Source organism: Pseudonaja textilis, chromosome 18 (genome assembly GCF_049901715.1).
Source record: "Pseudonaja textilis isolate UNSWEBS1 chromosome 18, rPseTex1.2, whole genome shotgun sequence".
Taxonomy (NCBI): Eukaryota; Metazoa; Chordata; class Lepidosauria; order Squamata; family Elapidae; genus Pseudonaja; species Pseudonaja textilis.
This window is the reverse complement of record NC_142007.1, coordinates 5,232,890-5,245,893: the sequence shown is the minus strand read 5'-3', so window position 1 is coordinate 5,245,893 and position 13,004 is coordinate 5,232,890. Positions and strand designations below refer to the sequence as shown.

The following is a 13,004-nucleotide window of genomic DNA, read 5'->3' as shown; positions in this document are numbered from 1 at the left end:
GATAAGATAGACAGACAGACAGACAAGATAGGTAGGTAGATAGACATATTAGGTAGGTAGGCAGGTAAATAGGTAGATAAAGATGGAAGAAGAGATACTGTAGATCAGGAGTCTTCCAACTTGGCAGCTTTAAGATTTGTGGACTTCCACTCCCAGAATTCCTCCTCCAGCCATGGTAGCTCAGGGATTTCTGGGGGTTGAAGTCCACGAGTCTTAAAACTTGCCAACTTGAAAGACCCTTGCAATAAATTTCCTATAAGGATCTTATTCAAAAAAAGAAAAGAAAAAAAAACCCCATTCCTTTGTAACTAAAGGAGACAATACAAAATGAACACGCACCTTGCTCATACGCTAGTTGTATCTTTATTGTTTTCCACCTTGTGTACTAACATTTCAGTGGTGCAGTTACCACACACAAGAGTTTTAGATTAAGAGTATCTGCATTGCACACCTAAAGGCTATACAGCAAAATGGTTCCAAATTAGTACAAATACATGAAGTCTATTTACAGTTTGTATACCCAAGCTCCAAACATCATCAAGTTATATATTTACAAAATAAAACATGGGGTTTGCCAGGGAGGGAAGGGACGGAGTGGGTTTGGGACCAAAACAAAAAACCAAAAAAAAAAAAGGGTAGAAAACCAAATCGTTCACGTCAAAACGTGTTCTGGAATGGATTCCTTCCACCAGGAGGAGATTGGTTCCAAAAAAATTGAGAATCCGGTCCAAAAGGCCACTTCAGTTGGGCAGGAAGAAAGGGGAAGGGGGGGGTATGTGAGTGGAATGGCAGGTCCTTGTTAAAAACAGAAACAAAAATAAAATACATCTGCAAATATACAAAGGAGTGGATCCTAAGAGGAAAACTGCAAAGCACGAAGGATTTGGGTCAGGGGCATCCAATTGCGGCCACTTTGAAGACCTGTTGGACTGCAACTCCCAGAATTCCCCAGCCAGCCATGGCTGGCTGGGGAATTCTGGGAGTTGCAGTCCAACAGGTCTTCAAAATGGCCGCAATTGGATGCCCCAGATTTAGGTCGTAAATAAATAAGGAATTGGGCTGGGTCTTGCAAGCAGGTTGAAGTTCCGCCGATGCTCCGGGAAGCAGAGAAGAATCTAAAGCTTTCAAAATCCAGCCTTTCATTTCGGCCGGTCGTCTTCCGACATGCCTGGATGGATTTGAACCCCGCACCGAAGTGGCCCTTGGAGCCAAATAAAAATAAAAATTAAAGTGTTTTCCTCCCTGTCTTTTCTCCCCTTTCCCCAGGGCTAGTGAGGAAGCATAGCGCGAAATACATTCCTGACCCTTTTCTAAAAAGCGCCAGGCAGGTGCTGGCCACCGACGAGGCAGGAGGAATGGTAGCGGAGAACTGTTTTCCCCGGACAAACTGAGGTCCTGTTTCGGATACATTCAAAGAAACTTTCAAGCAGCAGCAGCAGTTAATGTTTTTGTTCCCAATATTCCCCTGTTATTTAAAAGCAGCATGTTAGAAATAATAATTTAAAACAAAAAACAAAAAAAACGACGCAAACAGAACGGGAAATTTATATTGTACCGTGTGATGCCTGGGCAGACAACAGGATTAATTCATGGCAGATCATACAAGAGGGAGAGAACAATGGGAGGTTGAGGTTTATGTACAAGGAAAGCGAGCACAAATATACATCCCTTTACACATGCACACACAAAAAAACACAAATTAAATAATTCCTACAGTGCATCGGACGAACAAAGCAGAAGAAAAGGAAAACGACTTTGCTTGGAAAAGAACCATTAGGAATTCGCTTGCTTCCTTGGCAGCCCTTTCTAATTTAACATCATTTAATGACCAAGGAGGGCACTGGGCACAAGAATTAAAAAAGTATGCTGTTCGTTTTGCAAAGACAGATAAGATATAAAGAAATAAAAGGATGAAATCGACTGACTCCGACTGAAAGATAGGAGCAGGTGATTCTGAGATTGCAGTCAGGGTAATAATAATCTTGGCTTCTCGGCTCCTGCCATTTAACTTGCAAACTCTGCAGAGGAGATGATGACGACGGTCCTTGCTTGGAGCTGCAGGGCCTGCGCAGAGGGTTGGCTGGCCCGTGGCAGCGGCCCTGCAGCTCCGGAGACCGGCCCAAAGAGCTGGCTGGCTCTAGGCCGCGTCGGCTGCTTAAAGCTTTCTACATCCAGCTTCTGCCGAAATTTAGCTTATTTCTTTTTTTAAAGCGAAGCACAGAGGCGGAGTTTCTTTCTCTGCTTTGCAGGAAAGCAGGGCTGGTTGAGTTTTAAAATGGGTTAAGGACTTCCAAAGGAGAGCGGGGGGCGGAATAATCTTAATTCCCCTACATCCATTTTAAATCAACTGCCGCACAGGCAAATCCGGAGCATCTAAAATAAGCAACAGAAGGCGGCTTTAAGATTTACGCTGAACCTCTTGCTCACGTAAAGGTTGGCCCAAGCTGAGGTGGTGTGCCCTCCTGACTCCTTAATGCTCCTATAGAGCACGTTATATCATCCTTCCCTTGTTACCTAGGGAGTGGTTTTTCCAGAGCAAATTTTCCCACCAGCTTTGTTCCAAGCTCAACAAACAGTTACAGGAGTGTAGTAGACACACACTTGCCAAAAAAGGTTTCCTTTTCCAGCTTCAGACAAGATTCCTTCCACCATTTTGTAGCCCAAAGCTGGAGTGACAGTGGCTTCTTATGCACCAAAAAGAAAAACTCACACATCATTAAAGCCACTGCAAAATGTCACCAACCAGCACCTTTACAGTGTGTGTGTCTGTGTGTGTGCGTGCTAAGTAGTGTATCTGGTAGGAGATGAAATAATATCATAAGGTTGGGAGTCCCACTGTTAAGACTCCGTTTTAGTGCAATAAAACCCAAAGCAATCAAACCAAATACGTAAGTATGTCCCATTTTACTTCCTTTACAGGTCCCCTGTGTGTGGGGGGGAAAACCAGATTTTTGCCTTTCTCTGGACAGATCAGTGACTACCAAGGCTCCCTCTGGGCCCAAGTTTTGCAGAGATGCTAAAAACCAAAAGGAGAGAGAGAGACACACACAAACCTTTGTGTGTGTGTGTGTGCACGCGCGCTAGTTTAGAAAGCCCATGAGGTCACATTTTCCCTTGCCGGCCTGCAGGCAAAAGGCCGGGAGGAGCGCATCTACTTCCACCATGGAAAGAATGCCCTGATAAGCTAACCAAGAAAGGGGAAGAAGGCTGGCTGGATTTCTTGGTAAGAAGGGAGCGCTCAGGCACGCGAGACCCGCCTGGCTGCAGTTCGAATACGAATTTCTTGGAGGTTCGGCAAAGGAGGTACAGGAATGTCTACGGTGGAACCCCCAAAGGGAGAGAGGAGACAATAGGGGGTGGAGTGTTGGGTAGGCCTCCTTTCCACCTCAAGGGCAGAGAAGAGAGGCGGAGAAGAGAACAGCACGTCCCACCGTCCTGTTTCCAATTTCCTTCCTGACTCCAGAGGAGAGAGGAGAGAAAGGGAGGGGGAAAGAGGAAGGGGAGAGAGGGGGAGAAAGAGAGGGAGGAGAGAGGAGAGGGAGGAAAAAGTAAGGAGAGAGGGGCAGAGAGGAAGGGAGTGAGGAGAGGGGAAGAAAGGAGAGAGAGGGAGGAAAGGGAGGGGAAAGAGAGGGAGGGAGAGAGAGGGAGGAGAGAGGGAGGGAGGAGGAAAGAAAGGGAGGGAAGAGAGAGGAAGGGAGAGAGAGAGAGAGAGAGGGAGCTGAGCCTTAAAGCAGGAACGTTTCTAAAATGGATAGAAATGATCCTTCGATGGCGGGGAAGGCAGAGAGAAAGCGGTGCTGCCGCTCAGCCCCAATGCGGCGAAATCCCCGCCCCGTTTCACGAGTCCGGCCCCCTTTTCAAACACCGCTCCACCTTCCTCCGGTTGATTCTGCCCATGCGGAAAAAAAAAACAGGGCGCTTACACGAAGCCGAAATCCTCTGCCTATTTTTGTCAACTGGGCCGGTTCAAATCCTTCCGGGAGGGAGGCGAGATTTCCACTTGGGGGGGGGGGAAATCAAGGGCAGAGGCAGGTCCCAAAAGCCAGACCCTGAAGGTCTGAAACCTGCTCATCCGAAACTGCCCCAAACGGTGAAAAGCTGCAGGCGGCCATCGCCGAGCCGAGAAGGAAGGGCTGAATTGTTTCACCAGGCTGAAAGCCGAGCCTGGAGCCTACGTCCACCCTCCTTCCTCGGGGTGACCCAGTTCCTGAACCAGAGATCCCAAAGAATAAGACCCCCAAAGTAAATCAATAAAACACAAGATCCAGAGGGCCAGGCAACGGACGCTGGGGAAGGGGACGCCCCCAAGGAGAGGGCAGCAGCCATTCCTGGTGTGAAACACGAGCCTGGTTATCTCCAAGCCATCAAAGTTAGACGGACAAAAAAATATACTATAAAATAAAATATAAATCCTCGACATCCAGACAGAGACAAACACATCGTAGGAGGAAGCAGAACAGGGGACATCACTTGGGGTGAGGAAGCAAGGGCCCATAGAGGAGAGGAGGAGGAGGAAGAGGAGGAAGAGGAGGAGGGGAGGAAGAAGAGGAGGAGGAGGAGGAGGAGGAAGAGGGGAGGAAAGGTTTTTTTTCTTTTAAACAAAAAAGTCGTGCATATATAAATATGAAACAGCCCCCACACACACTTTCTCCCCACTTAACCACATATTTTTTCTCTCTCCCTCCCGTCACTTCGTCTTCGGTTTGGCCACATGCGATTAGTAAGTGTTTTCAACACTTGAAAAGGGAAGAAAAAAAACCAAACTTTAGAATAGTTTTTTTGTTTTTGTTTTTTAAAAAAAAGGGAGGGAGAAAGAGAGCGGGAGACGAGAGAGGAGAGGATGGAGGGAAAGTGCCGGACGTGAGCCAAGTTAAGCCACGGAGGGTGGGGGGTGGTGTTTACGTACAAGGGAAAAGGGGGCGACTCAAGTTATCACAGAGAAAAATAAAACGAGAGGGGAGGGGAGGTTTTTATCTTAGAGCCAGAGATGGATTGGGCAAGAAAATAAAAAAATTGCGTGGAGAATTCCCCGTTCGGGGACCTTCAGTACTTCAGTTGTCCGGAGAGTCTTCGGGCGAGTTTGGACCTGCCAAGGAGAGAGAAGAGGGCAAGGGAAACGGAGTGAGAAGGGCGTGGAGGCAGAACACAACGCCACCAACGCAGGTGCGCGCGTCTCTCTCCTAACCTAAGTTTATCCTCTTCCTTGAGGTTTTTTTTTTTTTTTCTTCAACTCTCCCTGTTGCCGGGAAGCTAAAATTAAGGCTGGGGGAGAGAAATGCAGGATTTGGAATTTTTGTGCTTCCAAATTAAATAGATAGATAGATAGATAGATAGATAGATAGATAGATAGATAGATAGATAGATAGATAGATAGATAAAATAAATAAAAATCCAGTCTCTGCTCCTGCAGTAAACAAAATGAAAATAAGGGACTTCAACTCCCAGAATTCCCCAGGCTTTTCAACTTCCTCTTTGCTCATGAACATCCCTTTTTTCCCCCTCTCTCTCTAACCAATCCCCTCGCTTCTCGCCCATTTTGCAACACTTCCTCTGGAAAGAAACACGCCCACTTGTTTTCCTTGCAGACCTGAAATTTCCACCAGCCCCTTCCCATGCCTCCCCCAGCCCCTTTTCCCTTACGAGAGGCTGTCGGCACATGCTGTGCCGTTTCAGGGTTTTCAGCCAGGTTTACGACGCCCTGTTCTGCTAACCGTCTGCAGGCCAAGAGGCCCCAGATCCGGCATCCCCGGCGTGTCCCTCTTACCGTATCGTGCCGGCAAGGAGGGGGTTGAAGGCGTACAGCCAGTCGCTCATGTCTTTGTCGTTCAGGGCTTGGAGGAGGACGCCACGGTGTCTGGTGCAGACGGCAAAGGTGTTTGGTGTCTAAATAAAAGGCAAAATAAATAAAATAAAAATAAAAACGCGGCCGGCCTTTTAAGCAATTTTTCTAGTCTCCACGATTCCGTAAAGCAGAATTAGTTTGTCAACAAAAATCAGCTCGGCGGAAATCGTGAAGGTTTGAACATTCTTGGCCACGTTTTCGGAGAATTCGTGGTCCTTTCCTCCCCAAGGGAATCCTTCTTGATCGATACAGGGTTCAAAGGCCGTCTAACTACCGCAGTGGGATTTGGCGCCAAATAGGTGATCGTTTAAACATGAGCCAGCCCTGTGCAGCAGCCGCCAAAGAAGCTAATAAAACCCTTGGTTGTACAAATAGAGAGGTGCAGAATGAAAAACACATGAAGTATTTAATACCACTTCAGAAAGCAAGGGGTACGCCAGGAACACTGCATCCAGTTTTGGTCCCCACGTTCCGTTAAAAAAAGGATGTGGACCCTTTGGGAAAAGTGCAAAGAAGAGCAACTAAGATCGCGAAGGGGCTGGAGGCAAAAACCTATGAAGAACGGTTGCAGGATTTGGGATGCGGTGGCTGAGCTCGTCGATCAGAAAGGTCGGCAGTTTAGCGGTGCGAATCCCTAGCGCCACCTAATGGAGTGAGCTCCCGTTCCTGGTCCCAGCTTCTGCCATCCTAGCCGTTCGAAAGCATGTTAAAAATAATGCAGGTAGAGAAAATAGGGACCCCTTTGGTGGGAAGGGAACAGTGTTCCTTGCGCCTTTGCCGTTGAGTCCTGCCCTGGCCACATGACCACGGAGACGTCTTCGGACAGCGCTGGCTCTTTGGCTTTGTGGCGGAGATGAGCAGCGCCCCCTAGAGCCGGAAACGACCAGCATGGATGTACGAGGGGAACCTTTTACCTTTAGTCTAGCAAAAAGAAGGACTGAAGGTACAGGATAGCAGTGATTCCAATATTTGAGTGGCTGCCCCCCAAAAAAGAGAGACTCAAGCTATTCTCCAAAGCACCAGAAGGCAGGAGACAAGAAACAATGGATGGAAACTAATCCAGGATAGAAGCAACCTGGAATTAAGGAGAAATTTCCTAACAGTGGGGACAATTAACTAGTGGAACAGCTTTGCCTCCAGAAGCTGTGGGTGCTTCAACCCTGGAGGATTTTAAGAAGAGATTAAGACAGCCACCTGTCTGAAACAATATAGGCCTCCTGCCTAAGCAGGGGGTTGGACTAGAAGACCTCCAAGGTCCCTTCCAGCTCAATTCTGATCTATTTCCTCCCTCTATTTTCTGCACCACTGACCTTCACCATGGCCTGCTGATCTTCGCTGTATTCCACCTGAGCCGTGGACAGGTTGATGATCGCTCTTTCCACGGGGTCCTTGTCGCTGTTGTAGATGAAGACATACGGGCGGCGCACCACCACAAAATGCTTGGCCCACGAAGGGGAGAGTGGCTCCTTGAAGTGAAGGTAGCCTTTCTTGGAGACCACGGACCTGGAAGCAGAGCCCGGCATGGAACAGACCCATCAGGTTTTAGGGAGTCCGACTGGTTAAGAGCCCCAGGAAAACCGTCCCGCTTCCCACGGGGAGGAAAAGCTATGAATCGGAGGCTGAGATGGAGCAGCCCATCTTCAGAAGAGGGGGAGGGCGGGCTTTTCTCCCGGTTGTTGAGTGGCACCTTCCTTCCCCTAAGGAAGATACTTACCCAGCTCGGATCTCCTCAATATCCGGAACGAGATTCAAAAACTCATTTTTCCCGGCTCTTGCCAAGTAAGACACTTCAGCAGGGGGGGTCAGCTGGAATGGTTCGGCCTCCAGTCCAGGGCTAGAGGCCCGAGAATTTGCTTCGGGGGTTCTTGGGTTTAAAAAAAAAAAGAAAGAAAGAAAAGAAAACAGTCCAAAATGAAAGAACGCGATGAATTTAAGTCAAGGCGCTGCCAAAGCAGAAAAACACTGACTTAGTTCACAAACGTTTCACGATCAGTTCACGAGCCAAAAATAAAGAAACCCCACACAACAATCAAGGTTATTTGGGGAGACCTTTGAGGTTATTTCTCTCTGCTCCTTATAAACCTGGATTAAGGGGTCCTTGGTGCCCTCTGAGATTGCTGGTTTTCTTGCGGACGTTTCATGACCCAACTAGGGAACATCATCAGCGCTAGAAGGGAGGGAGGTTGTAGAAGGGAGGAGAAGGGACGGAGGGGGAAAACGACTGCGGGGTTCTTAGTGTTTCTTGCAGGTGTTTCATGACCCAACTAGGGAACATCAACAGTGCTAGTATGGAGTGGATTTGCTGCCAGTTTATATTCTTTGGCATTTTCTTGACTGGGGTATTGCTTACTAGACTGCTGGTCTGATGTTACATTCTCAGTAATAAAGAAACTGCCAAAGAGCCAGCAGTAAAAAGCCCAACCAAAGACTGACTAAGGCCACCCAATCAAGCCACCAAAATATAAGCTGACAGCAAACTGAAGTCCTTACTAATAAACATCTGCAAGGAAGCAACCGAGCTCAGAAAGGACCAAAGGATCCCTCATTTCAGCCCCGAGCTACAAACATTCGGCTTTATTGAAACCTGGGTTAAACTAGTGCACCCTCCCTCCCACTCCAAAAAACGGGCCTCCACCCGGAGGAGCGGGGCGGAGAGGGAGAGCTAACTTCTCCCCAGGCCAGAGAGATCGGGGGCTCTGCCAGGGGGACAGGAAGTCAGCTCAGCTTCACTCACTTCTGATCCACCGAGTTGTACCTCGAATCCGACAGTGAGGGGCAGGTGGTGGACGGGGTGAGGGTGGAGCTGCTGAAACTGGAGACTGAAGAATCCCGGCCGATTGGAGAGATGTCGGACAGCTGGAAGGAGGAGGCAGTAACCCTCAGCTCGGCCCTTGGGAGGGGAAAAGCTCCCGCTGCCCCGGGGGATTAAGGAGTTTGGCTTACCTTACAATCGCTGACGCTGTTGTAGACCTGGTTGAATTCGCGGTTGAACGAATGAGTAAGAAGCTGAAGGCACTGGAAAGGAAGGCGGGGGGTGTTAGGACGGAAGAAGTGGGCAAAAGGAAAGCTGGCTGGGGTGTTTTTATGGGAGTTGAAGTCCAGGCATCTTAAAAGTTGCCAAAGGCTGAGAAATACAGATCTAGGGGATCCCCCATTTGGGGGGGAGGGGGTGAGGGAGAAGGCAGGTTCGCATACCCTACCACCACACACACCCCCGGCGTCAAACCTGAAGTTGGCCTGACTGAGGCCACCTTTGAGGCTTCAAGTGTTGCCACAGCGGAGATGAGGGTTAGGGAAGAGGGAAATAAGAGAGAGCCGGGGGATTTTTAGCCAAAACAAAATATTTTCCCCTGGGAACCAAGGACATTCCAACAGGAGGCTGAAGGGAGGAGGAGTGATGTTACCAAGCAACTGGACAGCGCCCTGATTGGACCGTGTGACTGTCTGTTTGGGAAGAGGGGAAAACTTTTGACTTACTAGGTGAAAACCGCGGGAGCCTTCAGAGTCGGTGTTCACCGGCCTGGGCCAATATGATAGATCCAGTAGATTCCTTTGAGGAATCTACCCGACTCGGAGTTCTGTTTGTTAAGGGCGTTTTACTCGGAACCCCGACCCGTGGGCTCGGTACCTTGGTCGCTAGCTCCTTCTCCCGCTCCACTAGACTCTCGATGTCGGTCGAGTCGTAGCCGCTGCTCTCGCTGGGGGTGATGGCGCTCTCGAAGGTGGTGGAGGAGATCTGCGAGGAGATGCTGGTGGAGGTGCTGAGGGTGCTGCTGCTCAGGCTGTGGGAGAGCGAGTCGCTCAGGGACTTGGGGAGGCCGTCGCCCAGCTTCTCGCGCAGCAGCAGGAAGTGACGCGTCTTCTCCACCTGGACACCAAAGAGAAGAAACCGGGGAAGGTCCCCTCCTGGGACTTCGAAACGGGGATATCCTCCTCTGGCCACCTCACCCCTCCAAACTACGACAAGCATCGGGTTGGCGGGACTCAAATGGACCCAGCATGAAAGGAGATGGGCAGAAAAAGGGACAGGTTCCAACGGTGGTTTTTGTTTTTTTCCGCCCGCAAGAGGCCGCTAGATTTTCTTTGCTATTTCTTGGAAGACGTTTCGCTTCTCACCCCAAGAAGCCTCTTCAGCTCTGACTGGATGGTGGGCAAGAGAAAGATTTATGGATTTATTTGAGGCTCAGCTGGCTAAGATGCGGAGTTGTCCATCAGGAAGTTCGGGGGTTCGAATCCCTAGTGTTGCCGCGGAACGGAGTGAGCTCCCGTTACTTGTCTTAGCTTCTGCCAACCTAGCAGTTCGAAAGCATGTAAAACAAATGCAAGTCGAAAAATAGGGACCCCTATTTTTGGTGGGAAGGGAACAGCGCTCCGTGTGCCTTCGGGGTTTAGTCCTGCCGGCCACAAGACCACGGAGACGTCTTTGGACAGCGCTGTCTCTTCGGCTTTGTGATGGAGATGAGCAGTGCCCCCTACAGACGGAAACGACAAGCATGTATGTGCAAGGGGAACCTTTTGCCTTAGGATTTATTGACTTAAATCCTTCTTTTGGATTTATATGATGGATTTCTAGGTTTTATTTACTTAAATCCTTCCGTTCCCCACCATCCAGGCCGAGCTGAAGAAACGTCCTGGATGAGAAGCGAAATGTCTTCAAAGAAACACCCGAAAGTCCAGCGGCCTCGTATAAAAAAAAAAACACAACCACCTTTGGGACAAGAACAACTTAGAGGAATGAGAATCTCTGTAGACAAAGAGGGACTGGAAGAACGAAGAACGTCGGCAGCCTCAGGGAGATGTTTCTACAACAGGAAGAAACCAAGCGAAGGGATCCCAGCTCTCCTCACCTCATGCAGCAGTTCCATCTTCTCCAGCTCCCACTGGTGCTCCAGGATCAGGCTGTCTCCTCGGGGTCTCCACCCTGCCAGGTTCTCTTCCCCCCGGACGTAGGCCACGGAGGTATCCAGGATTTTCCGCCGCCTCCTCTGCATTCCTGAAATGTACAAACCGGATTCGGGTCTAGTCAGTTTCCAACGCGTCAGGAGGGAAGGCCACCACCTTCTCCCCTGTCAATCCAAAGAAAGGAAGTCCCGTTGGAAAAAGCACCCTTCGGGATAATAACCATGACCTGGATGACTGAGAATCTCCAGAGACAACAGGCAGAAATAAATTCACAAATTAACCCAGTTCAGGAAAAATAGCATGGAATAAAATGGGATTCTTTCTTTCTTTCTTTCTTTCTTTCTTTCTTTCTTTCTTTCTTTCTTTCTTTCTTTCTTTCTTTCTTTCTTTCTTTCTTTCTTTCTTTCTTTCTTTTTTTGTGGTGGGGACGGGCATATTAAAAAAAAAAGGAGGGTCTTCTGACCTGGGCTTCCGGTGTCAGCCATTTTGCACAAGCTCAACTCGTAGATCCCGGTTATTCGGTTGCTGCTTGCAAAGAGGGAGGCAGGGGGGAAAAAAAAACGATAATTTGAGAAAACAAGGCAGTCTCGGGAAAGGGTGAAGCTCTTCAAGAATCATTACATTGGTCCATGTCAAGAGTTAATTCATCACAGCAATAGCCCTTAGACTTATATACCACTTCACAGTGTTTTTACAGCCCTCTCTAAGCGGTTTACAGAGTCGGCCTCTTGCCCCTCAAACAATCCGGGTCCCCGTTTTATTCACCTCGGAAGGACGGAAGGCTGAGTCCACCTTGAGACAATAAGGATTGAACTGCTGGCAGTCGGCAGAGTTAGCCTGCAATGCCACATTCTAACCACTGCACCATCATGGCTCTTGTAGCAATAGCACTTAGACTTGTATACTGCTGCACAGTGCTTTCCAGCCCTCTCTAAGTGGTTTGCAGAGGCAGCCTTTTGCCCCCAACCATCTGGGTCCTCATTTTACTGACCTCGGGAGGACGGAAGGCTGAGTCAACCTTGAGAGCCTTGGGAGATTCGAACTGCCAAACTGCCGTCAGCCAGCAGTCAACAGAAGCAGCCTGCAGTACTGCACTCTAACCACTGTGCCCCCACGGCTCATACATTTGTCTTGTAACAAATATATATTTTTATCATGTACAGAGGAACACCTTCGTTCTCAAGTGAAGGAATATTTGACTTATTCCTGGTCATCCTGAAATCAGAGTCCTCTGCTTTGAAGATTTCCAAGAACCAACTCAAAGCAATCTTTTGAAATTTTACGAGGAGGTTCGTAAGACAGCAAGAGACACAGCCAACTAGGCCGTCCACAAACCAGCCTGCCCACCGCGTTTAATCCATGTGTCTCATGGCCCTCGACTGCCGCGGGGGAATGATCTGACTTACGAATCTGGGGACTTGGAGTAGCCACGTCCAAAGAGACTCCGCAGTGAGCGGGGGGGCGAAATCTTAGCATCTCGCGAGTAGAAGACCATGCAGATGTCCTTGGTGATGACGGCTGGTTGGATGCAGTGATCCAGCTGGAAGGGAAGGAACAGCTGGATCACTTCCACCACTGATGATGGGCAACGTACTAGCAAACATTTCGGCTCTCTTTGGCACAAGTGGAAATGAACACGCATACTTCTAGCTCCAGACTTATTATTCTCTATATCACGGGGGTCCAAATTTTGGCAAGATGAAGACTTCAACTCCCAGAATTCCCCAGCCTGGGCTGCTGAAGTCTACAAGTCTTAAAAAATTGCCAAGGCTGAACATCCCAGCTCTATATGGAATGACAGATGGAACAATTTTCTTTGGATCAGAATTTACCCCTCTATTTAAAATCATATGAACTCCCTTAACAGGAAGAGGAATGACATCCGTCCCTTAGGAAATAACACTCTAAAAAGTCAAATATGCACTTTATAAAGGCCAAATATGTACTTCTCAGAGCTCTAGAACTACAGACTGTTAAGTAATTGGACAAACGTCTTAATCTTGGCTAGTTTTGAGCTTTCGGGTAGAAAACAAAAATTAGAAATGAGTAGCATTCTAGATAAGCATAAAAATATCAAAGTTTGATTGATTTCACTGGTTCTTAAAGGTTCCTAAAGTCCCTAACTCCTAGTTTGAGATTACACAACGCAGGGAGGGATTTATCGACTGAATACCAAAGAGATTCCCCGCAGGAAAGAAAGTTAGCACATCAGGGAGTGATCGCAAGCTCTTATTCCTGAGCGACTCGCTTTCTAGTTTCT

The 13,004-nt window shown here is 48.5% G+C and overlaps 1 protein-coding gene across 37 annotated transcripts in view; it reads right to left on the bottom strand.

The window, feature by feature from the left end:
• Positions 1-4,127: 4,127 nt before the first annotated feature.
• Positions 4,128-13,004, bottom strand: part of KIF1B (kinesin family member 1B) — a 91,041-nt gene continuing 82,164 nt past the window's right edge. For 19 of the 37 annotated variants that reach the window (XM_087915051.1, XM_087915065.1, XM_087915055.1 and 16 more), the window contains 10 exons: positions 12,151-12,284; positions 11,208-11,269; positions 10,690-10,835; positions 9,471-9,710; positions 8,786-8,857; positions 8,577-8,698; positions 7,557-7,706; positions 7,153-7,345; positions 5,765-5,883; positions 4,745-5,086 (listed from right to left, as the gene is read on the bottom strand). In XM_087915051.1, coding sequence (XP_087771177.1) covers positions 5,044-5,086; positions 5,765-5,883; positions 7,153-7,345; positions 7,557-7,706; positions 8,577-8,698; positions 8,786-8,857; positions 9,471-9,710; positions 10,690-10,835; positions 11,208-11,269; positions 12,151-12,284 — 1,281 coding nt within the window. In that variant the 3' untranslated portion in view covers positions 4,745-5,043. Of the gene's footprint in view, positions 5,087-5,764; positions 5,884-7,152; positions 7,346-7,556; positions 7,707-8,576; positions 8,699-8,785; positions 8,858-9,470; positions 9,711-10,689; positions 10,836-11,207; positions 11,270-12,150; positions 12,285-13,004 lie in introns of all 37 variants that reach the window. The other 18 variants (XM_087915056.1, XM_087915067.1, XM_087915069.1 and 15 more) reach the window with 3 other exon arrangements.